This window comes from Pituophis catenifer, unplaced genomic scaffold (assembly GCF_029215685.1).
Source record: "Pituophis catenifer annectens isolate HBS135680 unplaced genomic scaffold, rPitCat1.0.hap2 SCAF_10, whole genome shotgun sequence".
In the NCBI taxonomy this organism is placed as follows: Eukaryota; Metazoa; Chordata; class Lepidosauria; order Squamata; family Colubridae; genus Pituophis; species Pituophis catenifer.
Window position 1 is genome coordinate 731038 of NW_027256890.1, and position 27310 is coordinate 758347.

Genomic DNA, 27310 nt, shown 5'->3' on the forward strand with positions numbered 1-27310 from the left:
TCCAGCGTTCAAATCTGTCAAGATCCATCTGGATCTTGAGCCTATCTTCTAGGGTGTTAGCTATTCCTGCCCGCTTAGTCTTAGGTTGACTCCCTCTTTGCTGTGACAGCCCCTCAAATACTGGAAAATGCTATCATGTCTCAATCCCCTGCTTGAACTATTGCATGTTTGATGTGGGGGGCCTTCCACATCAAACTTGTGCCTGTCAAAATAGATGCTGAACCTTCATGTTCTCCTTCCATCATTCAGACAACCAGAACCTGGATGACTGAGAATATCCATAGTCAGTCAAAAAGGAAACATAGATCCTTTAAAAGGATCTATGGGAAACTCAACAGGTCTATCAAAAAACACCTGGATGGATTAAAGAATGTGAAGATGAATTTAATAAAATCAAATAGAATAATATTTAATAATATTAATATAATAACAGCAGAAATGATTAAAAATTGAGTGAAAAGAATTAAAAATTGGAATTTCCTGGAAATGATCAACTGCATGGCTTTTGGCTCAAATATCTGACCGGCTTACATCCAATTATAGCTAAACATCTTAATGAAGTATTCATAAAAGAGAGATGAGCAACTGGTTAATAACTGGCAGATCTTATCTGTTTCAAAAAGACCCAGCAAAAGGGAACGACAGGCCGGTAACATTCTTGTCTAGAAGGCTTAAATTAAACACAGGCATAACAGCAGACAACATCCAAGATTATTTAGGGAAAAAGAGGGAGGGGGGCAGATTGTAAGCAACTCACTCTTGAGAGGCATAAAAGCTTTAATTTTACCAGACCTTTGGTCTCTCTAATTTCAGGTGTCTGAAATTCAGATGAGAACAAAAACTGACAAAACTCCTCATATTTGCTGATCACAGGCCATTCTTATGTAGCTCTAAAATCAACAGTCATGCCACACAGAGGTAGAGTAGGTTGGAGGTGGGTTTTTCTGCCAGCTGGTGTGATACAAAGCCTTCTTGAAAGCCAGATTGTAACACTGGCAGAAGAAGGTTTTCAGAGTCATCATTCATACTGATGTCCAGCATGTGACTTACAGCTGATACTTTAGACTGATAAGTATATGGTTTGGGGGGTCAGCTTTCTTTCACCTTTGTTGAGGTGAGACAATTGACGTGAGAAATAAATTGAAATATTATTACACTTCTCCCCAACTTTAGGAACGCGTGTGGCGAAGTCAATGAACGAAAAAACCAAAGCCAGAATTCCAGGCTGCCTTTCCTGACTGATGTTGTGTCCTCATTCCCGGGTCCCCTGGGGGAGAGACCACATCCAAATCTAACATGCCAATGGCTTATTCATCCCTGACAACGCCCTGTCGTGTTCTTCCTAAACTGCTGCGCAGGAATTGAACCGAGGTGCTTCTGCCATGAATGAGATGCACTCATGCATCAGAAAAGTGCTGATCTTTTGGAGGGGGTTGCAGTGACCAACTGTTTGCATGCCCTCCTCCTAGCCTCTCTACTTTGAAATGGCATTTCCACTGGATCTTCTCCTCCTGCTTGGGAGGGATTGATCTTTTGTCACTGGCAGCCACAGAATGTTCCTCAATGGGATGCCCTGAGGTCATTGGCAAGCTTGAATTGGTGTGCAACTTTCCAAAACTGATGGCTCCTACAGGAGCCTGGAAGGGAGGAAGGAGCAGTGACTCATGTTCTGATCAGGAAGAGATGATCATGAGGATCTGCTGATCCATCAGTCTTTCTTCTGCTTCCTGCCAGAATAGTCTTGCCTGCTATAATTAAAACTTTCTGACATGATAGAGGTTCTCCTGCTTGAGCAGGAGGTTGGACTAGATCTCCAAGATTCCTTCCAACTCTTTATTCTGTTGTTGTTTTTTCTCATCCAAGACAAGGAAGGAGCTTCCTTACTTCATAAATCTGGGAGTTCTGGGGTTAAAAAGACATCACCTTTGCTATGGTGACATTTTCTTTAGTCTTTAAAAGTCATCAAGTTTGCTGAACATTTCAAAAGGTTTTTGATGCAGCCCCACATGGTCACATGCTAATGTGAAGAAACCTTTCTCTGCTCTCCGAGGTGATGAATCAGCAGGGTTCTTGAGAGTCAGCGAAGGTGGCCTTCTCAAGGCTGCGCACCTTATCTTTCCCAGCAGGCTTCTTATGGCTTCTTATCTCCCACTCTGTCTCTAAGGAGTTTCCTCAGCTGCAGGTTGAGAAACTCTTTTCAGTGCTAAATTTGCTGCTTTCTTGCAGCAGGAGCAAGCAAAGGCATCTTGCCAAGGGAAAGGTTTCAGAGGGAAATTCTGAAAGCCCCTTTTGTGGAAATATTAAAAAAGAAAGTGGCATCCACAATTGGTGCACCGGGATGGTAAATTGGCGGAAGGTAATCAGAATAACAGAATAACCAAATTGAAAGAGACCTGGGAGGTCTTCTAATCCAACTTCCTGCACAAATAGGAGACCCTCTACCATTCTAGACAAATGGCTATCCAATCTCTGCTTAAAAACCTCCAATGATGGAAGACCCACAACTTCTGGAGGCAAGCAGTTCCACTGATCAATTGTTTCAGGAAATTTCTCTTTAGTTCTAGGTTTAGTTCCAGGCAGAAGAAGATTGTCATGGCTTCAAAATCTAAGGGACTGGTTTGGATAAAATTCAGCAGCACTTTTTCGTGTGGCTGTTGATAAAAATAGGATTGCCAACATGATTGCCAACATCCAATGACAGATATGGCACAAGAAGAAAAAGAATTTCTAGGTTGCTTCTCTCCTTGATTAGTTTCCATTTATTGCTTCTCGTCCTGCCTCCAGGTGCTTTGGAGAATAGCCTGACTCCCTCTTCTTTGATGCAGCCCCTCAGATAGTGGAAGACTGCTATCATGTCTCCCCTAGTCCTTCTTTTTATTAAACTAGAGTTACCTGCAATTGTTCTTCATACATTTTAGCCTCCAGTCCCCTAATCCAGTCTTTTGGTGGGGGATCTGCTGGGAAGAGTTTCATAATGAGAGAAATTGATATTCTGCAGAGGACAACACAAAACCTGAGAGAGGGTGGGAAGATGGGTTGCTTGTTTCTCCAGTGCCACCACTGCCACGTGGCCTATTAGCCAAATTGGCTTAGGTGGCAAAGCATCCTTGCTCGAGAAGTTGTCCTGTGCAATGCGGGAGGACGTCATACTGAAATCATTTGGGCAGCTGGTTCTCTGCTCTGCCTGGTCATCTGTGTCGGAGCAAAGTTGGAGGAGCTACCACAAGCTTTTTGGTTTCTCTGATTTCTCTTGCTAACATCCTGTAACAATATTTGTCTGTTCCTCAGAAATTGCCATTAATCTGTATAAGACTGTTATGACTGAGCGGTAAATAAACAGGAATTGGCCACAGTATCTACTGCTTGTTCAGCAGAACTGAAAAGTCAACTTTTAAGGATTCTATAATCAAATCCAAAGAATGTGAATGGAATGATCTCAAAACTAATTTCCAAATTTGCAGCCAATGGGGGACAGCCTGATTTCTGGTGGAAACACTTTGGTTTAGTGTAGCCTCATTGGAGCAACCAGTCTAAGAGTGAATTGGCCTCCTCCAAGGAAGGGGTGAAGAGGATGGTCAGCCTTTGGTTGCCTTGAGGGTTTTTGTGCCCCTCCTCACCTGGATGCTTCTTCCTCTCTTTTGCTTCTTCCTCATATTAAAGTTCCACGAAATCAGGAATCGAGGCCCAGCCCAGTGGAGGAGAGTTTGCTCTCTGCCGTCTTTCTCCTTTACAACTGTGGGAATCTCTTGTTTGTTTATTGATGCAACTTGTGTGCTGCCCATCTTGCCAGAGGCAACTCCAGGTGGTTTACTGACATTCAGTTAAAGTGCACCATAAAATATTAAAACAATAAATAAGGATAATAAGTTTAAAAATCTATTAAAATAAAACTAAGCAGGATGAAGAGGGAGAGAGCACATAGCTTGTTCAGATTTACCTTTTTTGCTCCCCCCCCCAACTTGCCAAGGCCAACTCGCTGTGGGACAAGAGTTACACCTAATATCAAAGAAATGAATCTCACCAGGCTCAAGGTTGACTCAGCCTTCCATCCTTTCTAAGGTAGGTGAAATGAGGAGCCAGATTGTGGGGGCAATAAGCTGACTTTGTATAAAAAATATACAAAAGGATGAAGGCTATTGCTTAACGCATCGTAAGCCGCCCTGAGTCTCCGGAGAAGGGCAGCATATAAATCAAATTTTTAAAAAAATGGTGGAAGAGAATCATTAAAGAAAGAATGCAAAAAGAGGGATAGAATGAAATGTGAATGACAAAAATTGAAATAATTTTTATTTATTTTAAATAATGGAATAGAATTGTTGGCCATGGCCAACCTGCAGCGAGTTGGCCATGGGGAGTTGGCTGTGCCATTCCTCCTGCTGCTTCCCCTCCCAGAAACTCTCTGTAGACCAAGGAACCCCTCAGGGCACTGAAATCCCTCCATTCAGTTGGCAAGGGGGCTTCACCAGAGAAAGCCTCCAGATAGGAAGACGATGGGCAACCAGATCTCTAACTTGTCCTGTGATCCAATGGAAGAGAAGCAATCACAGCTGCCACTTCAGAGACAGAGACCCTGACCCCACCCCCCATTCCCTGGCCTGACCTCCAGCCTGATGCAGAAGACCACAAAATAGGTTTTTCCATCTTGACTGATGGAACACTGACTTCTAGTAATTACAATTTCACCCATGTCCTTATAAGCTTTGGGGGGGGGTAGTTAATGATCAGCCCTGGAAACTTTCCAGGTGTTGCATTCAAATTGAGCAGCCTGTCATATGCTGGATGTCTTAAGGTAATGTGGTGTAATGGGTAGGGTGTTGGCGCAGGAACAGGAAAATACACTTTTGAATTGAGCTTCCACTATGGAAGCTCATTGTCTGATTTCAGACCAATCTATTCTGCAGGACTGTTGTTGGGGGGCGGGGGGGGAGATGCAGACGGGGAGCCATTCCTTGCCTTGTGCCATTAAAGGACAGGCAGAATAGAAAGCTAATAAAGACATAAATCTTTGCCTTCTTTTGGCACTTCATCTGTTCTTTCTTTTTGCAAAGGAAGATTGTGCTGAATGGAGAGTCCTTCCTGTCTAATTTTTAGAACTGGCACTCTTGGGCATCCTTGTGTAGATTCCCTCTCTTTCCCACGTAGGAGATTTGCCCGTCCAAAGGATCAGTCCAAGATGAAAACTCTCCTCTTCTCAGTCTGTGCTCCCCCTGAAATGGTCCCCAGTGAATTCTCCCCTCAGAGGTCTGATTGGCACCAGTCAGTTCCGGCCATACTTCCCTTCTATCTCCAGCTGACCAGCTGCATCGTTCTTCCAGACAGTTCAGACCAATCTCATCCCCTGCTTAAAATGTTATTGTTTAGCCCCTAGCAAGTCCTGTCACACTCTCTGTCCTTCGGTGGGTCTGATATTCTCTCTTCTGTATGATTGGGAGGGAAAGGCGGTCTCTGCCCTGGAACTCCTGCTTTTGAGGCAGCTCCTGCTTTCGGTCAAGGGTACGACCGGTGTCCCTCTCCCCACAAGAGTCCTGCTGCTGGAAGGACTCTTCCCACGGTGCCCCCTGGCCCTCAGAGTCTTTTATTCTGGGGACAGCCAGCCCGAATACGGGAATGGAATAGGACAATATGCCACAGCCAACTCGCCATGGGACAACTCACGGTGGGACAATTGAACAATTTTATTTAATTATTTAAAATTAATTAAAAAAAAATTAATTTTTGCCATACATGTTTCATTCTCTGTCCCTCCTTTTGCATCCTTTCTGTAATGATTCTATTCCACCATTTCTTTGATATTAGTGTAACTCTTTTCCCGCAATGAGTTGTTCTGAGGCGAGTTGGCTGTGGTGAGTTGTCATAGACCCTCTCGGAAGGCCTGTTCCTGCCTGTGCTGGTTACTATCTATTTATCCATCAAATCTGTATCTCACCACAATTGCAAGTGAATCCACTGGGCAACTAATGCACGGCAATAGTGAGCACTCAGAATGAACCGTAGAAAGTTTATCAACTGTACAAACTGTGTGCAATGCAACTTAAAAACTGGCATTGACATCCAAACAGCTTCTGGAAAAACTCCATTTTCAGATGCTTCTGGACGTGGACAAGGTGGAGCCCATCGATCCTCCCTCCCATGGGACCCCCTCACAGGCAAGCAACGACTCTGGGCTCCCCTCACCACAACCTCCCCAAAATGGGGCCAGCGAGGCTGACTCAGCTGGAAAGACGGGGTCATCCAATATGTGCCTGTGCCTCACAGTCCCAGAGAGAGGGAAGGAGGGTCTGCAGCTGCCCTCAGCAGGCCCTTCAGAAGAAGTGCTGCCGTGGAGGGCAGGAGACTATCATAGATGTGGCTGGGGGCAGTGTGGCCCCTAAATTGGTGGATATGGGGGGGCTGCAGGCAAAGGGGGGCAGAAGTGGCAGCCTGAGGCTTGTGGCAAAGCTGGCATGATGGGACTTGAGATCAAGGAGGCAAGGCCACGTTTGAGAAGAATGGAGGCAGCCAGGGTGGCATTGTGGGGAAAGCGATGGCAAATTCACCTCCCCTTTACTTCCCTGGACTTGGGGGGTGGGTGGATGGGCAGGCAGGTCTGGTATCTCACGGGACACTTTTGGTGAGTTAGCAACCAGCCCAGCCAAACTGCAAGAGCCCCCAGGCCTCCCCCACCCCACCGACGCTCCGAGCTGACCTGCTACCAGGCAGCAAAGCACCACAAGCTCCAAGCTTGTACCATGGAGGTGCCAGGAAGAGACCCCCACTTGCACCCTAGCACAGCTGAATAGCTGATAATGACCCAACCCTACTTGCCTCAGTTGGGGGCTTTTAACAATTTATTGTGTCCCCTGAAGTCTTCGTTGACTTTTAGCAACACCCAAGAGAGGTTTTCTCCAAGAGGTCCGGTCCCCAACTTGGTCCTGGGGGTCTTCCAGAGAAGAGGGTCGCCGACCAGGACTGGGTCAGGATTAGGCTGAGCCCGTTTTTCCTTCCCAAGCAGGGAATTCGCTGCTGGCATATTTTTTTCCCTACTTTCAAGAAACTCCAACATCTTTTGGTTTTGGTTCCCGGGAAGGGAGGCAGTTCGCCAAGCGTGCGCGGAGCCGTCGAAGTCCGGGCTTGGAAGTAACTTAGAGGGCTGCAGCCCCAACCTCAGCGCGGGTTCCGCCGGCCGCCGGCAGGGAAGGCCCGGGGCGCGCTTCGAGGGGGCGGAGCGGGTGCGCAGGCCTGCCTGTCCCACCTCCCCGCCCAGCCCCCGAAGGGCAGCCCGGTCCGGGAGCCGCTCCGAAGAGTGCCTGGTTGGGGACGCAGCAGAGCGGCGGGATGGGGCTGTCGAGGCGGCTGGGCTGCTGCGCGGGGCTGCTGGTGGCGGCCGTCTTGGCGGGGGCCGCGGGGCTGCTGCTGCTCTTCCGCGACCGCCCCAGCTGCGACCCTCCCCGCTATTGGCATGCGGCTGTGGCCGCGGACACCCGCAGATGCTCGGAGGTCGGCAGGTAGGCGGGAAGGCAGCCAAACAGGGACGGGCTGGACGCGCCGTCAGGGACCGCGAACGAGGCGGCTGGGGAGGCGGTATGAACCGCGGCGCTCCCTGCCCGCTTCCCGCGGCCGCGAAGGGGGCGCTGCTCTGGCGGCGCTGCTGCGGACGGGGGGGGGGGGGAGAAAACCGACGGGCTTTTTTCAGCGCTGCTCGAGCGCTTCGCGAGCCCAGAGCCGAGCAGGAAGGAGGCGGGTTGCTCCATCTGCCGCCCGGCCGGCCGTTTGCCCTGGCTCGTCTAAGCTCCGCTCCCAAGCAGGCAAGAGGCGCCCGGGGAGCTCGTCGCTGCTTCCTCGCTTTTTTTTTTTTTAATTTGATTTATATGCCGCCCTTCTCCGGAGACTCAGGGCGGCTTACAATGTGCTCAGCAATAGCCTTCATCCTTTTTGTATATTTATACAAAGTCAGCTTATTGCCCCCACAACTGGGTCCTCAATTTACTTACCTGAGAAAGGATCCAAGGCTGAGTCAACCTTGAGCCTTGGCGAGATTCGAACCTGCAGTAATTGCAGGCAGCTGGTCTTAATAACCAGCTTAATAATAGGGTGCCTTAGACCACTGTACTACCAAGGCTTTTGATCCAGGAAAAGTCCCCGGGATCCCCGGGGCTCCCAGAGGTCCCCACCCCCACTTTGTAAGGCAGCTCTTGGGATCCGGTCGCGTTTTAATCGTCAGGTCGGTTTTCATTGTACATGCGGAGGTTCAGTGCTTGAAATTCTGGGATTCCATCCCAGAGTTCTAAAAGAGTTGGCAGATGTAATCTCAGAACCACTATACCACATCTTCCAAAAATCCTGGAGCACCAGGGAACTACCAGAGGACTGGAAAAGAGCTGATGAGGTTCCCATCTTTAAAAGAGGGGGTAAAAAACAGACCCAGGAAACTACAGACCAATCAGCCTAATCAATACCCCGGAAGATACTGGAAAAGATAATAAAAAAAAAACAGATCTGCCAACACCTAGAAATGAGTGAAGTAATAACTAGCAGTCAGTACAGGTTTGTTAAAAACAGATCATGCCGAACCAATCTTATCTCATTCTTCAACATAGTGACTAAATTAGTAGACCAGCGAAATACTGGGTACATAATAGACTTAGACTTCAGCAAGGCATTCAACAATGTAGACCACAACCTACTTCTTGATAAGCTAAAAAAACTGGGATAGATAACATCACCATCAGATGGATTTGTAACTGCCTGACAAACTGTACTCAATGAGTAGTCCTTAATGGTACTACATCTACATGGAGGGAAGTAAACAGTGGGGTACCACAAGGTTCTGTCCTAGGCCCAGTACTCTTCAATATCTTCATAAATGATTTAGATGAGGGAATAGAAGGAGAACTTACCAAATTTGCGAATGATACTAAACTGGCAGGAATAGCTAACATCAAGATAGGCTCAAGATCCAGATGGATCTTGACAGCCTGGAACACTGGGCCCTATCTAACAAAATGAAATTCACTTAGGCAAGAAAAAACAAAAGTACACACACACAGATGGGTGAAACCAGGTCTCCAGCTCCCTTCCAGACGTATGGAGTGAGTGGCGGAATAGTCCTGACGTTATGTTCCATATCTGTTCCATATTTGGAACAGAATGTCGTGCTAATAAATGAATGGGTTTTCATAAAGAACTTGGCTGAAATGCGATTTATTTTGAGACGACTTCGAACCTTGACAGATAGCCAGCAATCCTTTCCAAGCCAAACTGGCTGACTTCCAGATCTCCAGCTCCCTTCCAGACCTATGGAGTGAGTGGCGGAATAGTCCTGACGTTATGGCAGAAAGCAATGAGTTTTGGAACAGAATGTCGTGCTAATAAATGAATGGGTTTTCATAAAGAACTTGGCTGAAATGCAATTTATTTTGAGACGACTTCGAACCTTGACACCAGGCTTAATAGCAGTAACTGTGAGAGGAATCTTGGAGTCTTAGTGGACAACCAGTTAAATATGAGTGAACAGTGTGTGGCAGCAGCCAAAAAAGCCAATGCAATCCTAAATTGCATTAACAGAGGGATCCAATCAAGATCAAGTGAGGTATAATACCACTCTATAAAGCCTTACTAAGACCACACCTAGAATACTGCATTCAGTTTTGGTCACCACACTATAAGAAAGAGTGCAGAGAAGAGCAAAAAAGATTATTAGGGGACTGGAGACTAAAACATACAATCAACAGTTACAGGAACTAGGCATGGCTAGTTAGAGAAGAGAAGGACCAGCAATCTTTCAATATTTGAAGGGTTGCCACAGAGAGGAAGGGGTCAAGCTATTTTCCAAAGTACCTGAAGGCCAGACAAGGAATAATGGATGGAAATTGATCAAGGCGTGAGCAGAGGGGTTGGACTAGATGACCTCCAAGGTCCCTTCCAACTCTGTTACTGTTACTTCGAGATTCAACCTAGAAATAAGGAGAAATTTTCTGACAATGAGAGCAATCAACCAATGGAACAGAAGTTGCCTTCGGAAGTTGTGGGAGCTTCATCACCAGAAGCTTTCAAGAAGAGACTGGACTGCCATCTGTCAGAAATGGTGTAGGGCCCCCTGCTTGGATGGGGGTTGGACTAGATGACCTACAAGGTGCCTTTCAACTCTATTAATCTGTATGAAATAGCAACCATATCAAACTTTTAAATAAATATCAAATAATTGTTGAAACTTTTCATAAAGCATGTCACATGCTATACAGTAATGTTATTTGCTGTCATCTCTTCAATAAGTTGTAAACTTTTAAAACTTAGCTGCACTCATTCATCCCACCTACCCTTGGAAATTTATTTCTTTGGTTTTTGTCTCAACATAGTGTCTCAATGCAGGCAATTATGATTTACTCAACAAACTAATTGGGAGTGGTTTAATGTAAGATGTGAAGCCAGACCCTGTGTTGCTTGAGTCCTAGAAAAGAATTCAAGAGATTCCTAGAAAAGAGTTCAAGAGACTCTTCGAAAAAGAAAAACTCTGTAACTAAACTCATTAGAGTTCACTTTGGAGATGGGTTTCAGTTCTGTTGCAACCTTTTTCTTGCAAGATAAGGAAGAGCCTTAGAGATCTCAGTTGTCATCATCTTTCTACTCAGATGGCCTTGTCAAATATAACCATAATTAGGATGGCCCAGTGGTTACCATCTCTGGGATGCCATGTACTCTGGTCAATGGGTCATAGCTCAGTCGGGGAGATTGACTTCAACAATATTGTGTTACCTTTCAGACACACCAACCTTCTCATGAACACAAATGAGCAAACAACTAAGTTTCAAACTGGCCGTTGAAGTGAAGATAGATTTGGGGTCCTTCAAAATGGACCCCATAAAGCTACTGTAATCTCTGTTTGCATATTGGATCATTCACCATACAGAAAAACAGAATAACAGGGTTGGAAGGGACATTGGAGATCTTCTAGTCCAACCCCCTGCTCAAGCAGGAAAACCTATACAATTTCAAACAAATGGCTGTCCAATCTCTTCTTAAAAGCCTTCAGTGATGGAGCCTCTACAAGGGGTGTCAAACTCAAGGCCCGGGGGCCAGATCCGGCCCATGGGGTGCTTAGATCTGGCCCATGGGGTTGCCCTAGAAACAGCGAAGGACTGGCCCATGACAGAGCTCCGTTTTCATTGGCAGAGAGTTGCAGGAGGTCGGCGCAGCCAAAAACGGAGCTTGGGAGCCCATTTTTGCTGGCAGAGCTCTCGGGCCACCACAGGCGCTCCCCACTATGAGTAACATTGAGCTGCCCCCCCCCCGGCCCCGCAAAGTCAAACACAACCCTGATGCGCTCTCAGTGAAATCGAGTTTGACACCCCTGCCTTACAACTTCTGAAGGCAAGCTGTTCCACTGGCAAATTATTCTCACTGTCAGAAAATTTCTCCTTAATTCTGTGTTTCTTCTCTCCTTGATTAGTTTCCATCCATTGCTTCTTTGTCCTGCCTTCTCGGGCTTTGGAAAATAAGTTGAACCCCTCTTCTTTGTGGCAGCCCCTCAGATATTGGAACACTGCTATCATGTCATCCCTAGTCCTTTTTTTCACTAGACTAGACATACCCAATTCCTGAAACTGTTCTTCATGTTTTCCAGCACTCTTCTCTGCACTCTTTCCAGAGTCTCAGCATCTTTTTTATAATGTGATGACCAAAACGGGATGCAATATTCCAAGTGTGGTCTTACTAAAGTATTATAAAGTGATACTAACACTTCACGTCATCTTGATTCTCTCCCTCTGTTAATGCAGCCTAAGATTCCATGGCTTTTTTGGCTGCTGCCACACACTGCTGGCTCATATTTAAGTGACTATCCACTAGGACTCCAAGATCCCTCTTACTGCTATTAAGCCAAGTTTCACCTAATCTGTATCTGTGCATTTGGTTTTTCTTTCCCAAGTATAAAACGTTACTTTTTTTCCATTGAATTTCATTTTGTTAGATAGGGCCCGGTATTCTGTTGAGATTCATCTGGATATTGAGTCTATCTTCTGGGGTGTTGGTTATTCCTGCCAAATTTGATGAATTTCCCGGCTATTCCCACATCTAAGTCATTTATGAAGATATTGAAGTGTATTGGGTCTAAAACAGAACCTTGGGATACCCACTTCTTACTTCCCTCCATGTAGATGTAGTTCCATTAGAACTACTTGTTGAGTATGGTTTGTCAGCCAGTTACAAATCCATCTGGTGGTGATGTTGTCTATCCCACAATTTGCTAGCTTTTCAAGAAGTAGGTTTAGGTCTACTTTGTCAAATGCCTTAGACTTAGACTTTAGTAAGTCTAAGGCATTTGACAAAGAAGACCAAAATATACTATGTACACAGCATTTATCTGGTCATCTATCTATCTATCTATCTATCTATCTATCTATCTATCTATCTATCTATCTATCTATCAATCATTTCCAGAGGGCAGGACCTGTATGCTTGGTTTCTTTTAACAAATAACTCATTCAAGCATTCTGTTATTTTCAGGCCATTTCATTAACTTAAAAGGATTGAATGTTCCATTGAATGTGATTTCTGTAATGTATTTCCTCTGTCTTCCGGAACCACCTTCAGGTATTGCAGGATATCCTTTTCTTCCTCTATGGTGTGTCCCTAAAAGTTTTTTCTGATTTCTAGAGATGCAGAAGGCCTCTATGCCTTTTGCTTCCAGTTGTCATTCTTATTTCACTAAATGTCTTCCTCTGTTTGGTTTTTTTTTTCCTTGTGGAGAGTTGCTTCTCTCCGTTTCCAGGCCTTTTTGGTCCAGTGAATCTTTCATTTTCCTCCTGAGCTGAAATGTGTTCAGTGTTCCAATCATTTTGGACTTTTTTTCCTCTAGCACTAATTTGTACTTGCTGCAAATATAAGTCAAATTTTTTCAGACAGGAGACCAAACACACGGTAGACTTTGCAGTTCAGGACTTCTGAATTATGTCTGTTCCTCTTCTGCACTAGTAGAAACAGAATAGAATAAAATAGAATTCTTTATTGACCAAGTGTGATTGGACACACAAGGAATTTGTCTCTGGTGCATATGCTCTCAGTGTACATAAAGAAAAATAAAATACATTCATCAAGAATCATAAGATACAACACTTAGTGATAGTCATAAGTTACTAATAAGCAATCAAATCATACTAGGAAACAAAACAATATAAATTGTAAAGATATAAGCAACATGGTTATAGTCATACGTGAGAAGAAATAGGTACTAAGAAGGATGAGAAGAATACTAGTAATAAAGACACAGGGAAAATTTATTACAATCATTGAACACACTGTCTTCACAAACTTTGCTCTAACTTTGGGCCAGTCACTCTCTCTCAGCCCAGTGCACTTTACAGGGTTGTTGCTAGGGAGAAAATAGAAGGAGGAAAGCGTATTAGGTACGTTCGCCACCTTTAGTCATTTATAAAAACAATAAAGGTGGAATACAAATGAATAAACAAATGAAAAAAATGTTGTATTAGCTGCCTCTGTACAGTATGTTAGCTCAGTGAATTCTTTCTCCAAAAGCTGGTTGCCTTATATTCCTAGGATGCAACTCTGCTTACTCAAGAACAAGCAGGCATTCACTCACTCACAATCAGCAAATATCAGCCACTCTCAGGACGCATTTCTTGTAACAGCAACTGTTTGTGAGCTCTCTTTTTTTCCACAATAGCTGAGCATGCAATTTCTCAGGATCCCTGGCTGTCTAGACATTCTCTCTTCCCTGTCCCTTCCTGCTGATGAATTGTGTTGCAATTCTCCTTTGAGCTCTTCTGTTTGCTTAATCTGAGGACAAGAACACAAGAGTTGGAACAGAGAACTGCATGTACTTTGTGAAGTCATCTGCATCCCCAGAGATGGTCTGCTGTCTTCAGGTGAAGTCCTGCTCTCAGCAGCCTTTGGTCACTAGCCTCTGCCTGTTGAAGGGCATCATTGTGCCTTTCAGGCAGCCAGGTATCTTGCTGCTGCTGTGGTCCAGTCTGCCTCTGGAAGCCCATTGTGCCTGATTTCTGAGCCATGCTGGCGCAGTGGTTAGAGTGCAGTACTGCTGGCTACGTCTGCTGACTGCCGGCTGACTGCAATTTGGCAGATCGAATCTCACCAGGCTCAAGATTGACTCAGCCTTCCATCCTTCTGAGGTTGGTAAAATGAGGACCCAGATTGTTGCAGGCAATATGCTGACTCTGTAAACCACTTAGAGAGGGCTGGAAAGCACTGTGAAGTGCTATTGCTATTTTTCAGGAGAAGCTCTTCTGCTGCCAGCTTTTGATGTTTCACACTCCGTCCTCTTTATCCCCACAGGGACATCTTAAAACGTGGCGGCTCAGCCATAGATGCTGCTATTGCAGCCCTGGTCTGCACATCAGTCCTGAATCCACAGAGCATGGGTCTGGGTGGAGGCGTTATTTTCACCATCTACGATGCACCAACAGGTAGGTTCATTCAACCTTGAGGAGAAGTGGCCTCAGGTGGAACCATTAATGTTGCAGCAACATTAATGCTCCTCAAAAAAGGATGGTTGGTCACTTTTGACTACTTTGAATCATGGCTTTTAAAACCCTAAGAAAATTAAGGAAGCGTAAACTACCAACAAACTATAGCTTTAGATGTGGATTGAATATGGGGTTTGTGAGTGAAATAAGTTATCTGAGATTTGAATCTAGGTAAACTTTGTCAGGAAAATGCTAGATGTTATTCATCACCTCCATGGAAGCTGTGTGGATTTTTCAATATGTTCTCCTTTGGACTGCAGGAAAAATTGAGGTGCTCAACGCTCGTGAAAGGGCTCCTCAAAACATCACTGAAGGTTTGCTGAAAAAGTGTAGAGGTGGTTTGCTTCCAGGTAACTGTATAATTCAATAATACAATGGCTTGAATCAATGGGGCTGGAAAGGAAATGCATGTCGGGGGGGGGGGGGCTTGAGACCTTGTTCTTTGATCGCTTTGGGAGAATCAGCCTGGTAGGTGTTATGTACACCAAGAGATGATCTCATTTCCACTGGAAGAAACATGAAGCTCCTTTGGGAAAAGAGCCCCCAGAGGTGGTTTCTCCATAGAGGCAGCTTGTGTAAGATGGCATCAGCACATTGGTTGGCCTCACTCCCCTCCCCAAACTGTTATAAGTGTCTTCAATCCAGTGTGTGAATCCAGTTGAGTTTTGCAACCCATGATTAACGGTTTAGGGTTCTGTGGCTTATTCAACAATTTTTAATTAAAACAATGCATGGCTTACAGTTTTGCATTGTGCCACTTAGCTGCAGTGGTGGGATTCAGATAATTTAACAACTGGGTGTGGCCAGGGGGTATGGCAGCATTCAGCCTCCTGCAGCACTCTGCCAGCCAAAGCGGGATGGGGGGTTAATTACAAAATGTGGGCTTTGCTTTGTGACATCCAGATCCAGCGAGCAAGGGGTGCAAACTGCACAGAAAATGCACTTTTGTTTGGTTATAAAGAAATATCCCCAAAGCCAGATGTACACTAAATGTAGACTGACTATTAGCTACACACCTCCCCAGCAAACAGCAAATTTTGAAGCTCCAGGTAAAGAGGATTCATTTTAGGATGAGTAACCACAGTTTATATGTTGGAGGTTCCTAAAGGAATGCTGGGAAACTCTGTATTTTAAAGAACATTTGAGGGAGGAGTGCCAAATAGCCCTTCTCTGCGTGAGTCTGTAGAGACCCGGCACCAGTGAAAACGTATTTTGTGAAGTAACTGATCATCGCTGACAGGGTAAGCCACTAGTATATGAAAATAAGAGCAAACTCCACTCCCTTCTAGCACTGATCATGTTACCTAGTTTGGTAATGAAGCATCTTCAAGAAAACCATTAAGCTCAGAGAGCACCAGGGAACCCACAGTTCAACCCTGAGCTGCAAATATTCTCTTCTATCGATAAACACTTTTTGGTTAGAGGGATTCAGAATCTGTGTTATATGAGATGGCTCCCAATGGATTTCATTCTAAATTTTGATGTAATTTCTGTAAATAAGGAATGTAGAATTATAAAGGCTGGGTATTTGATCCTTCATACAGTAAAAAAAATACAAAAATACAAACAGATCTGAAAAAAGAAAAGGCTCAGGAAAGAAAAAGAATGAAAGTATAAGAAAGAAAGAGGAAAAGAAGGAAAACTGAAAAAGAATGACTTCCAACTTTCTTTGGTACAGATATAAGTAAAATATATCAAACTCTTACTCTAAGATTAACATTTGTCTACGTTATTTCCATAATTCCTTATTTAATCATCAAAGCCCAGATCAACTTTTAATTTCAGTTTCTCACAAAAAGAAGAATGAAGAAAGAAGAATCCAGTAATGGTTCATATTGGTTTAATCACTATTTGTTAACGAAACAAATAGTGATTTATTTAATTGCTCTAAATAAAATAAACTCTAAATAAAACAGGAATGGAAAATCCTAAACTCTAGTGTAGATCCATGCTTCTCAACTTCGGCAACTTTAAGGTGCAGGGACTTCAATTCCCAGAATTTCCCAGGCAGCATGAAATTCGCCCATCTTAAACTTGCCAAGACTGAAAGACGCTGATCTACAGATAGGGATTTTCCACTCCTCTTTTACTGGTTCCTACTTACTTATGAGCAATCATAATCAAAATCCCCATTCTCAACTCACCCTAGAGCAGGGGTTTTGGGCCTGGAAGCCTCCTGCACCACCCTGGAAGCCAAAACGGGGCATGCAGGCAGATGTGGCATTAGCCGGTTCTCCCAACTGGGCAAAAAGTTAATAACCAGTTCACACGAACTGGTGCAAATCCCACCTCTGCTTAGATGCCATAAGACTGATAGAATTTCAGATGTCAATCAATCAATCAGAATAGAGCTGAAAGGGACCTTGGATCTACCGGTAGTTGGACCTTCTAGTCCAACCCCATGATCAAACAGGAGACCCTATACCATTTCAGACAAGTGACTGTCCAGTCTCTTTTTAAATATCTCAAAGACTTCAGATGTGGAGGAACGTAGCCTCTTTAATCCCAAAGAGGATTCCTTAAGCAGAGACAAACATACAGGTGGGCCTTCATATCATCAGCCATTCTCTTCTGACTTATGATCCTTAAAAACATCAACCATCCTTGCACCTGAAAGGGTTTTGCTAGGATGAATGATCAGGTAGATCAGTGATTCTCAACCTTACTGATTTTAAGATGTGTGGCTGGCTGGTTGGGGAATTCTGGGTGATGAGAATCCACACATCTTATTAAGGTTGAGGAACACTGAGGTAGACACTCAGATTTTTCTACTAATAATTTTGGTATGTTTTTACAAGTCCCAAGGGAGTTCTGGAACTAACCCAAGCAGTCTAATAGTGAAATTAGGGTGACCATTTGAGAAGACTCTGCATGGATACATAATGCCTTTCTTTGGTAGGGTCTCAATGGATTGCTGTTCCTGGGGAACTTCGTGGTTATGAAGAAGCTCACCGACACTATGGCAGATTGCCATGGAAGGACCTTTTTGAACCCACCATTGAGATGCTTAGCCTTGGGATCCGGGTATCGGACGTTTTGAGCCCGTTTCTAACACTCCTAGAGTCTCCTTTGAAGAATTCATCCTCATGGTGAGACCAAAGTTTGAAATGTGGGATTGGCCAATGGCAGGCCAGTATTCTGCTTGGATCCTTCACAGCAATTCTGAACATAGCCAGACTAAGAATGTTTCCTACAATCCTTTGGCCACTCTTGTTCACCACAAATTAAGGGCACAAATGCTTGTTACTTGGGAGAAGGTTCTTAAAAATACAAATATATTTAAGGTTCTCTAGTACGAACTTTCATATTCGGCTTTTGATGAGCCTCAAGTTCAAGTCCTTTTCATACCTCTCATTACCAACCCATCTTATACGTGTGCATTCAATTTCTGTTTTCTAAGGGAAGAGCTGAGTCTCTTATTTTCAGCCAACTTCTTTAGTCCTTGACCGTTTTTAAATGCTGTTCCTATCTTCTAAGCATTCTCTAGCTCACCTAATGCTATGTGATCTGCAAATTTGATACCCATCCCCTCCCCTTTCTTATTCCAAATCTTGTGATACCCCTTAGTAGTCCCAAAGTGCTTTTTCAAGAGGCAATGGGACTTTCTGGTTTTTCTTTGAAGACATTTCACTTCTAAGAAGCTTCTTCAGCTCTATACTACCCCTTAGTACAACCCTCCAGTTTGATTAGGAACTAAGGGTGTCTGAATGCAATGGTTGACCACGTTTAACTACATTGCTAATTAAAATGTAAATGTCACCTGCTTTGTCCAAATAAGATATATTGTGATGACATTCCTGTTATTCCCCTTATTTGATTTATATAGCTGTCCATCTCACACAAGTGACCTGGGGTGGCTTACAGCATTAAAACATACAAACCCACCACACGTAGCCCCTCCCCTACCTCCCAAGGAGAAGCCAGGACCCCCACCCCCAGCATCAATAAGAGCCAAGCCATCTGACCTAAATAGTTGAAGGGGGGGGGGGGAATGGGACAGTCAGATCTTCAGTGCCTTGCAAAACACTGTCCATAAAATTACTCAATACAAACAGGAAGGCAGTTGGATAAAGCTTGTCATTCACAAATCTCTGCTGAAATTTAGGTAGCATCACTTTGTTTCCAGATTGTGCCCATTCTATCATCTCTAGTCTCTCAGACCTCCATTGTTTGATTGCCATGTCCTCTCCCTCCCCTTTGAAAAGGGACCTTGGACTCCCCAGGAAGGATAAGGATAAATAAGCCTAGATGGGGAAATAGTTTGCCTTGTCTTTCTTATCTCTCTCTCTCTCTCCCGCCCTGCTGGGGACACCCCAGCTATCTTTATTGAGGTCCAGCATCATTGTTTGCCTATAGGTCTGGCCTAGCAGCACCTTTCCTTGCCTAGTTGTAGTGGGTGGGTGGGTGTGAAGAGATTTAGCCCATTCCTTCCCTTTCTGTGGAGTGTGTTTGTGCGCTTCTACATGGCATGGCAGGGGAGCGGCCACCACAGCCCCACTTTCAGGGAAGGGGCAGTGAGGGAAGCTGCCCTCCCACCCTTTGGCCATGGGAGTTTCAGCCACTCCCGCCCGCAGGACCTTTGACCCCACACCAACGAAGAAGAACCACACATCAAGGCCGTTTTTGGAAATGCATGGAATCCGCACTTGGCCAGAGTGATCCTCAACTCACTTTCAGGAGAAATGAAGTACAGATAGTCCTTCACATATGACCACAATTAAGCCCAAAATTTCTGTCACTAAGCAAGATAGTTTTGCCCCATTTTGTGACCTTTCTTGCTGCATTTTTTAAGTGAAAGGCTTCAGTTGTTAATTTAGTGACAAAGATGTTAAGTGAACCTGGCTTCCCCATAGACTTTGCTTGCTGGAAGGTCGCAAAAGGGGATCACGTATCCCAGGGATACTGCAACTGTCATAAATATGAGTCAGTTGCCAAGCGCCTGAATTTTAATTGTGTGACCTTGAGGATGCTGGAAGTGTGAAAACTGGTCACAAGTCACATTTTTCAATGCTGTTGTAACTTTGATGGTCACTAAATGAACTGTTGTAAGTCGAGGATTGCCTGTATTTAAAGGGAAGTCATATCTGGCCACAGATCAGAGACTCACCTCCATTCTTGAGAGTTAACCAGACCTGGTTATGTGTACGGGCTAAATCGGGGCTTCTGTAGAGAGGCCTGAAGAGCGGGAACCCCTGATCGGCATCCTTCTTGGCCTCTCTTTCAGCCAATTGCTTTGCAATGACCAAAGAGCCGTCCTGAGCAGCGGAGAGGTCATAGACTGGACAGCCCTAGAGAAGACCCTAAAAGCCGTGGCAGAAAATGGAGCCAAAGAATTCTACTCTGGGAGGACGGCAGAAAAGTTAGTGCAAGATGTCAGAGCTGAAGGTAGGACTAAGTTTATTTATTTATTATTATTATTAGTCATATTTCTATGCCGCCCACTCTCTGAGGACTCTGGGCGGCTTACACCAAAGACAGTATACTAAATAGCATATTGCACCCAACAATCTGGGTCCTCATTTTACCCACCTTGGAAGGATGGAAGGCTGAGTCAACCTTGAGCCGGTAAGATTTGATCTGCTGAACTTAGCAGTCAGCTGAAGTAGCTGCAGTACTGCACTCTAACCACTACACCACCTTGGCTCTTATAAGTTGCATGGTTCTCCCAAGCCAGTTACTGTTCAGGTTCCTGCCAGTCACGAAGTGAATAATCTGCAGTTGTTTAACTCTGGAGTGGCCTACGCCTGAGATTTGAGAGAGGTAGTCACTCAATTCCCATGAAATGGGGCAGTGCCAGACCATCAGCCAAGAAAGGGTGAGCCTGTGGTGAGACGGTGCTGTAGCTTGACCTGTCTGATCTGAGTTATGCCTTTTGTGTCCTCTTCAAAGTGGGGAGCGGGGAGAGGGGGAGAGAGACAGAACGTCAGGTTTATTTCATGTATGGAATTTGCGCTACCTCCAAAGCATGCTAAACTGGTGTTCAAAAACCACCAACAACAGCCAAAAGACATCCAGAGATTTGTTCTTCTTACCCCCACCTCCCTTTGGGACCCCGTCAACTACCCCCATTGGTTAGCAGCTGTTCAGACTGCTCCAAGACCTGGTCTAAGAGGAGAAAGACTCAGTGAAAAGACCCCAAGACTCCCAATGTCCAAAGCAGAGGGAAACTAGAGGTGAAGAGATGCTGACCTAGCTTGGAACGGGTCTAGGACAACTCAATGTGACTAATGGCCAACTCTCTGCAGGACAATTCAATTGTTTCATTCAGTTATTCTTATTGGTGACCACATTTTTATTGAAATATTTGTAACTCTTGTGTTTCTGGATTGACTTTCTATATTATTATTGGCCATAATAATAATTTCAATTGGCCATTGAAATTAATTTAACCTTTGTGTTTGTTGAATTGGTGAGTTTCCCCATTCTGGCCTGGAACAGCCAAGAGGTGCCAGGCTCAGTCCAATCTGCGGGGATCTCTGCAACTCCCATAGGTGGTCAGTGAAGCTGATGCAGTCATAGCTATGCAAAATGGAGGTTGGGGGAAGGGAAAAGGCAGTACTTTCTCACCAGCACAGCAAAAGATGATGTAAAGTTGATGATGCTTGCTTGCTTTAGGCTGCCATTGTAACGCGAGGGGGGAGGTATGGTAGGTATTTGGGAGGGGGGAAGGGAGCTGGTGGAGATGTCTCGAAAGAGGGAGGAAAATTCTCGCTGTCTTTTTAGCAGCTGCAGAGAGAGCTGATAACTGCCAAGGTCAACCGTTCCGGCATACCAGGTAGATGGGGCCGCCTAAAGAAGTGCCCCACATGACACCTTGGGGAGATGTGGATTGGACATTTGCCTTGGGACTGTGGGGGGAGGAATTTGGGGGATACTTTCAATATGTAATTTTCACACCTATTGCCTCAGACTTTGTTTTTCTTTTGCTGTATTCAGTTCATACTCAGTAAAAGTACTGTTAGATTCGATGATGGAAGAGATAGACAGAGCTCTTCAGTGACAACAGCTCTTTATTAGTAGACCAGAACAACCCAACAATCTGCTTGTCTGGCAGCGTTCACTTTTATGGAGGGCTGCCAGACAGCTTAACCAATGAGCTTTAAGTATTTTCCTGCTGTTTTGGAGGACCTGAGTGAAGCCTATGGCTCACTCCTTATATGGTACATAACACCCCTCCCCTCCTAGAATACAATTACTTAAGTCAATATATGTACATATTTACAGACGTAATCACGCAGGTAGGCGGGGCTGGTGCGAGCCCTAGTAGACCTCCGCAGTTCAGTTTGTTCCTGGGTGTCGACTTGAGCAGGTGGATTAGTCTCTGGACCCACAAATGGAACCTCCTGGAACATGTCGTCGGGCGTGGTAGGAGCTGGAAGGCCCAACCCCTTGGGAAGTCTGCCCTGGAGTTTTGCTTCCACAGGTGGGCAATCAAACTGCACAATCGGGTTTGAATTGGATTTAACAGTTTAGAACAGTCAGGGTCAGTTTGAGTTTGGTCTGGTGTGCGAAGCAGAGAGTTTGAAATCCGGCCATGGAGTTGGTCCACATGCCAACGCCACAATCTCCCGTCCTCTAGCTCAACCTTGTAGGAGCAAGGACCAGAGAGTTCTACAACTGTGCCAGGAATCCAGAGAGCGCCTCCGGCATAATTGTGAGCATAGACCTTGTCCCCAATTTCAAACTTCCTAATTTTCCCAGAGGAATCGAGGGGAGTGTCAGCAATATAATTTGGATGCAATCGGTCCAATTGAGGTTGGATTCTCTGTCCCATGAGGAGCTCTGAGGGGCTTCTATTGGTGGCAGCACAAAGGGTAATATGTTGAATCAGTAAAAACTTATCTATTTGGGCCTGCCAATCTCCCTCACACATTCTGGCCAATGCCTCCTTTGTAAATCTCACTAATCGTTTGGCCTGCCCATTACTGGCCGGAGGAAATGGAGCCACCAGGGCATGTCTGATGCCCAATTCAGCCAAAAAGGCCTTGAATGGGACAGCCGTCAATTGTGGGTCATTGTCCGAGACTAGCACGTCGGGAAGGCCATGCGTAGCGAACAGTTTTCTCAGTGCCTTAATAACAGCCTTGGCAGTGGTAGAAGTCATTAGGGCTATCTCTAACCAATTAGAGTAAGCATCAACAACGATAAGGAACGTTTGCCCCTTTACTGGCCCCACGAAGTCAATGTGCACCCTGGCCCATGGCACCTGGGGTTCCTCCCATGTTTTAGGTGGGGCCATGGGGGGAGCCAGTTGGGATTCCTGGCACGGGGAGCAGGTGGTGACCCTTTCTGCAATGCCATGGTCCATTCTCGGCTATCAGATGTAACTCCTAGCCAGGCCCTTCATCCTGACTATACCAGGATGCCCAGCATGCAAAACTTCCAGCACTTCCCTCCGTAGTTTGGAGGGTACGACCACCCTTTCCCCCCATAATAAACAACCTTTCAATACAGACAGTTCATTTCGGTGCGAGAAATAAGGCTGTGCTGCTCCTGACACTGGGTTCCTGGGCCAACCTCGCCACACATAGTTTAAAATTTGCATTAGTTCAGTGTCCTTAGGAGTATGCCGAGCAATCTCAGCTGCAATAATGGGCCCCGAAGTGATGTCCTCTCGCAGGAGGACTTGGCAGACCAACGCAGGGTCTTCCACCAGGGGGCAGCAGCTCAGCACATCGGCATGGCTCAGGGACTTTCTGGGCCGGTGAATTAGCCGGTAGCTGTAGACTACCAAGAATAGAGACCATTGCACCATTCAAGGTGGCATGACCAAGGTGGCGGAGTTGGGCGGTCACCCGCCAACAAACCCAGCAGGGGCTTGTGGTCAGTCACAAGGGTAAAATGTCTGCCATACAAATAGTCATGGAACCACCGGACCCCAGTGACCACAGCCAGTGCTTCTCTGTCCAGCTGGCTGTAGTTTCGCTCAGTGGCAGACAAGGTGCGGGAATAGAAGGCAAGAGAAGCCTCCCGGCCATTAGGAAGCTGATGGCTGAGGACAGCCCCCACCCTGAAAAGCAAGGCATCACAAGTCAGGATCAGGGGTAGGGTGTCACTTTAATGGACCAACATGCTGTCAGATGTCAGCAGGTTCTTTACTGCGGCGAAGGCAACCATCTCGGCCAGGCCCCAACATCAGGAAGCCTTTTTTCCCAGCAGCCTATGTAAAGGTTTGGCCACAGTGGCCTTATGCGCTAAGAATATGCTGTAGAAATTGAGCAGCCCTAGAAAGGCTTGCAGATCTCTCTTATTTTGTGGTGTAGGAGCATTTTGAATGGTGGCAATTTTGGACTTGGTGGGGGGAAACCCTGAGCCATCAATCATGTATCCCAGGAATTCCACCCGGGGCACTGCGATGTGGCATTTTTCCCGCTTAAGGCCCGCCTCTCTGAATCTGGACAGGACAGTCCTGAGACGGGCAAAGAGAGCAGGTTTATCGGTAGCGGACACCAGGACATCATCAAAATAAGGCACCACCCCAGGGATGCCTTGTAACAGCCATTCCATTAAGCTTTGGAACAATCCTGGTGCTACGCTGACCCCAAATTGCAAGCGGCAGCATGAGTGACAATAGTTTGGGCTTCGGCCGTGCTGCAGTGGTGGGTTTCAAATTTTTTTACTACTGGTTCTGTGGGTGTGGCTTGGTGGGCATGGCTTGGTGGGTGTGGCATGGGAAAGATACTGTAAAATCCCCATTTCCTCCTGATCAGCTGGGACTCAGGAGGCGGAGAATAGATGGGGGTGGGACCAGTCACAATTTTTACTACTGGTTCTCTGAACTACTCAAAATTTCTGCTACCGGTTCTCCAGAACTGGTCAGAACCTGCTGAAACCCACTGTTAGGTATGCCTCCTTTCAGTACTCAAGAAAGAAACACCCCGACTCCATTTTCATAGAGAAAGGTACTTTTACTGAGTATGAACTGATTGCAACCAAAGAAAAGCAAGGTCTGAGGCAATAGGCACGAAAATCACATGTAGAAAGCATCCTTAAAACCCTCCCCCCAATGGTCCAGTCAGGATTATCCATGGGGTCGTGTGGGGTGCAGCTTACGATGGCTCCAACCTCCTGGTATGCCACAACGGTTGACCTTGACTGGTTATCAGCGCGCCTCCCAGCTGCGGAGAAACGCTGAGGAAAACTTCCTCCAATTTACTCCACCAGCTCACTTCCAGACAGCTCCCCCCTCCCCCTGTTACAGTGGCAGCCGAGCAAGCAGGCAATATAAAGACAGAGGCTGACACCCACCTCTGCCGTGCTATCATCGACCGGTAGTTGTTGGTAGGCTTGCGCGAGATCAAGTTTGACAAATGTTGTTCCTGTTCCCAATGAACGCAGTAGGTGTTGAACGATGGGAACAGGATAGGCGTTCTGCTGCAAGGCCTTGTTGATCGTACACTTATAGCAGTGGCGAAATCTAAAATTTGTTACTACCGGTTCTGTGGGCGTGGCTTGGTGGGGGGTAATGTGACTGGGTGGGCGTGGCCAATTTTTTTTTTTTTACTTTTAAAAGCATTTTTTCTACAACCTCTTCAGCGAAGAGGTTGTAAAAAAATGCTTTCAAAAGGCTCTGACGATCCCAGCTGAGTTACCTGATTGGCAGAGGCTTTTTTAAAAAGCCTCTGCCGATCAGGCAACTCAGCTGGGATCGTCAGAGGCATTTAAAAGAAAAAACTCTTCGCTGAAGAGGTTGTAGAAAAAAATGCTTTTAAAAGTAAAAAAAAAGCCTTTGATGATTGTCCAGCTCAGCTGGGCATGTGGGGGCAGGGATTTTTGCTACCAGTTCTCCGAACCACCTGCCTCCATCGCTACCGGATCGGGCGATCCGGTCCAAACCAGGAACATTTCACTCCTGACTTATAGTCTGTGCAGATGCAGACTGAGACATCAGCTTTGACTGGCGTTACTATGGGGGTCTCCCAACGGACATGGTCTACTGGCTGAAGGATTCCCTGGCCAATCAATTCATCCAATTCCTTATAAATTTTAGGTCTAATTGCAAGGGGAACACTACGGGGCTTAATTCGAATTGGTGCCAATTCGAATTAAGCTTGGGATCTAGGCTGAAGGAGATAGGCGTTCCTTTGTACTTGCCTAGGCCGCTGCTGAATACATCCTTGAACTCCTTCACAAGGTCTGTGGCCTCAAGTCTTTCTTCCTTATGCCCGGAATAATGTTCATCATTGTGTTCTACGCAACAATGGTTAAGGGACGATCCCGTGTCAATTTCTATCTCACACTCTGTCCCCTCGATCAATACAGACACATGGATCTTTTTGGCCGACAAGCTGGTTTGTCGTGTATTGGTCTGATACGCCTCTCTGTCAGCAGCTGGAGATTTCTCCCTGTGGTTGGGTTTCCACGGTCTGGGTTTCCTCTTCTCGTGCGTTGCAGAGGCAACCGGTTGTTGTTTAGCTCTGAACGCAGATGGCATATTAGCACTGCAGACCCAAGCCAGTGTCCCTTGCGGTCACACCTCTGGCACACTGTGTCCTTGTATCAGCTTGTTGCTCTGGAATGTGGCCCTCTGCACCCTGCATACAAGGCTTGCCTCCACTCTGCATTGGTGTAGGCTCTTTTCTTTTCTTTTCTTTTTTTTTTTGCAAAAAGTTTTTTATTTTTTAAACAAAAACAACATTAAAAACATCAACCTTCCAAACACTTACAGACAGTATTTTGATCCATGAAAATCATTTTGTGCTCTCAAAATTTTCAAACTCTCATTATATGACAGATATTCTTACCTCTAATAAAAAACAAGTGCTTAAACATTTTATCCAAATTTCATTTCATATATAATATTTCATCTCCATGCTTTATTATCTATCCATTGATAAAATAGCTCCCATATCAAATAATATTGTTTATCTTCCTGTTCTCTTATTTCAAATGTCAATCTACTCATTTCAGCACAGTCCAACATTTTCTTAATAATTTCTTCATCAGTAATCATCTCTCCTTTCCAGTTTTTTGCAAATACAATTCTAGCCGCTGTTAAAATATTCACAATTAAATATTGTAATTCTCTGTTAAATGTCTCTGGTAAGATCCCTAATAAAAATATCTCTGGTTTAAGATCAATATGTCTCTTTGTCATTTTTTCCAACCAGGTGTGTATCTTAGTCCAAAATCTCCTTGCTTCTATGCATGTCCACCACATATGGTAATAAGATCCTGGGGTCTGATGGCACTTCTAGCACTTCTCCTATTTGTTCTTGAACATTCTGTCTATCCACCTGTAAAACATCTTATACAAATTCTCCTTATATGCCGTAGACATTGTCATTTTATAATTACATGACCACTATTTTTGCCATTTCTCTAAATCAATACCATAACCAAAATTTTGCCCCCATGCTATCATTGATTCTTTAACTTGTTCTTCTTCCAGTTTTGCCTCTAGCAAGTGTCCATACAACTTTTTAATTACATGGTCATCAGAACCCATCAATATCTTATCTAAAGTAGTCAAAACATTATAAAAACCTTCTTGTTTGAAATCTTCTCGATATCTAGAAAATATTTGCATATATGAAAACCAATCCATCTTAAATCCCTGATCTTCTAAGTCTTGCTTTAATTTAAATTCACCCTTTTCATCCAATAATTCACTATATATAACAATTTGTTCCCTTTTAAATATCACTGGATATGAAAAAGCTTCAATTGTAGATACCCAGACTGGAATCTTCAAATAATGATATTTTTTAATTCTCTCCCAATTCAAAAGCAAAGCGTCACGTATCTGATGTCTTCTAAAATACCCCTGTATTTTAGTTCCTTTGTACCATAAAAAGGCATGCCACCCCATCAACAAATCATGTCCCTCCAAA

At 45.0% G+C, this 27310-nt stretch overlaps 1 protein-coding gene across 2 annotated transcripts in view; it reads left to right on the plus strand.

The window, feature by feature from the left end:
* The first annotated feature begins 7132 nt into the window (after positions 1–7132).
* GGT5 (gamma-glutamyltransferase 5) overlaps positions 7133–27310 on the plus strand; it is a 49759-nt gene continuing 29581 nt past the window's right edge. The window contains exons 1-5 of one of the 2 annotated variants that reach the window (XR_011600805.1): positions 7133–7484; positions 14287–14417; positions 14738–14827; positions 17377–17566; positions 19702–19862. Coding sequence is in view for 1 of the 2 variants with exons in the window: in XM_070950300.1 (XP_070806401.1) it covers positions 7315–7484; positions 14287–14417; positions 14738–14827; positions 17377–17566; positions 19702–19862 (742 nt within the window). In the remaining variant the exon portion in view is untranslated. The remainder of the gene's footprint in view (positions 7485–14286; positions 14418–14737; positions 14828–17376; positions 17567–19701; positions 19863–27310) is intronic. The other variant, XM_070950300.1, reaches the window with a different exon arrangement.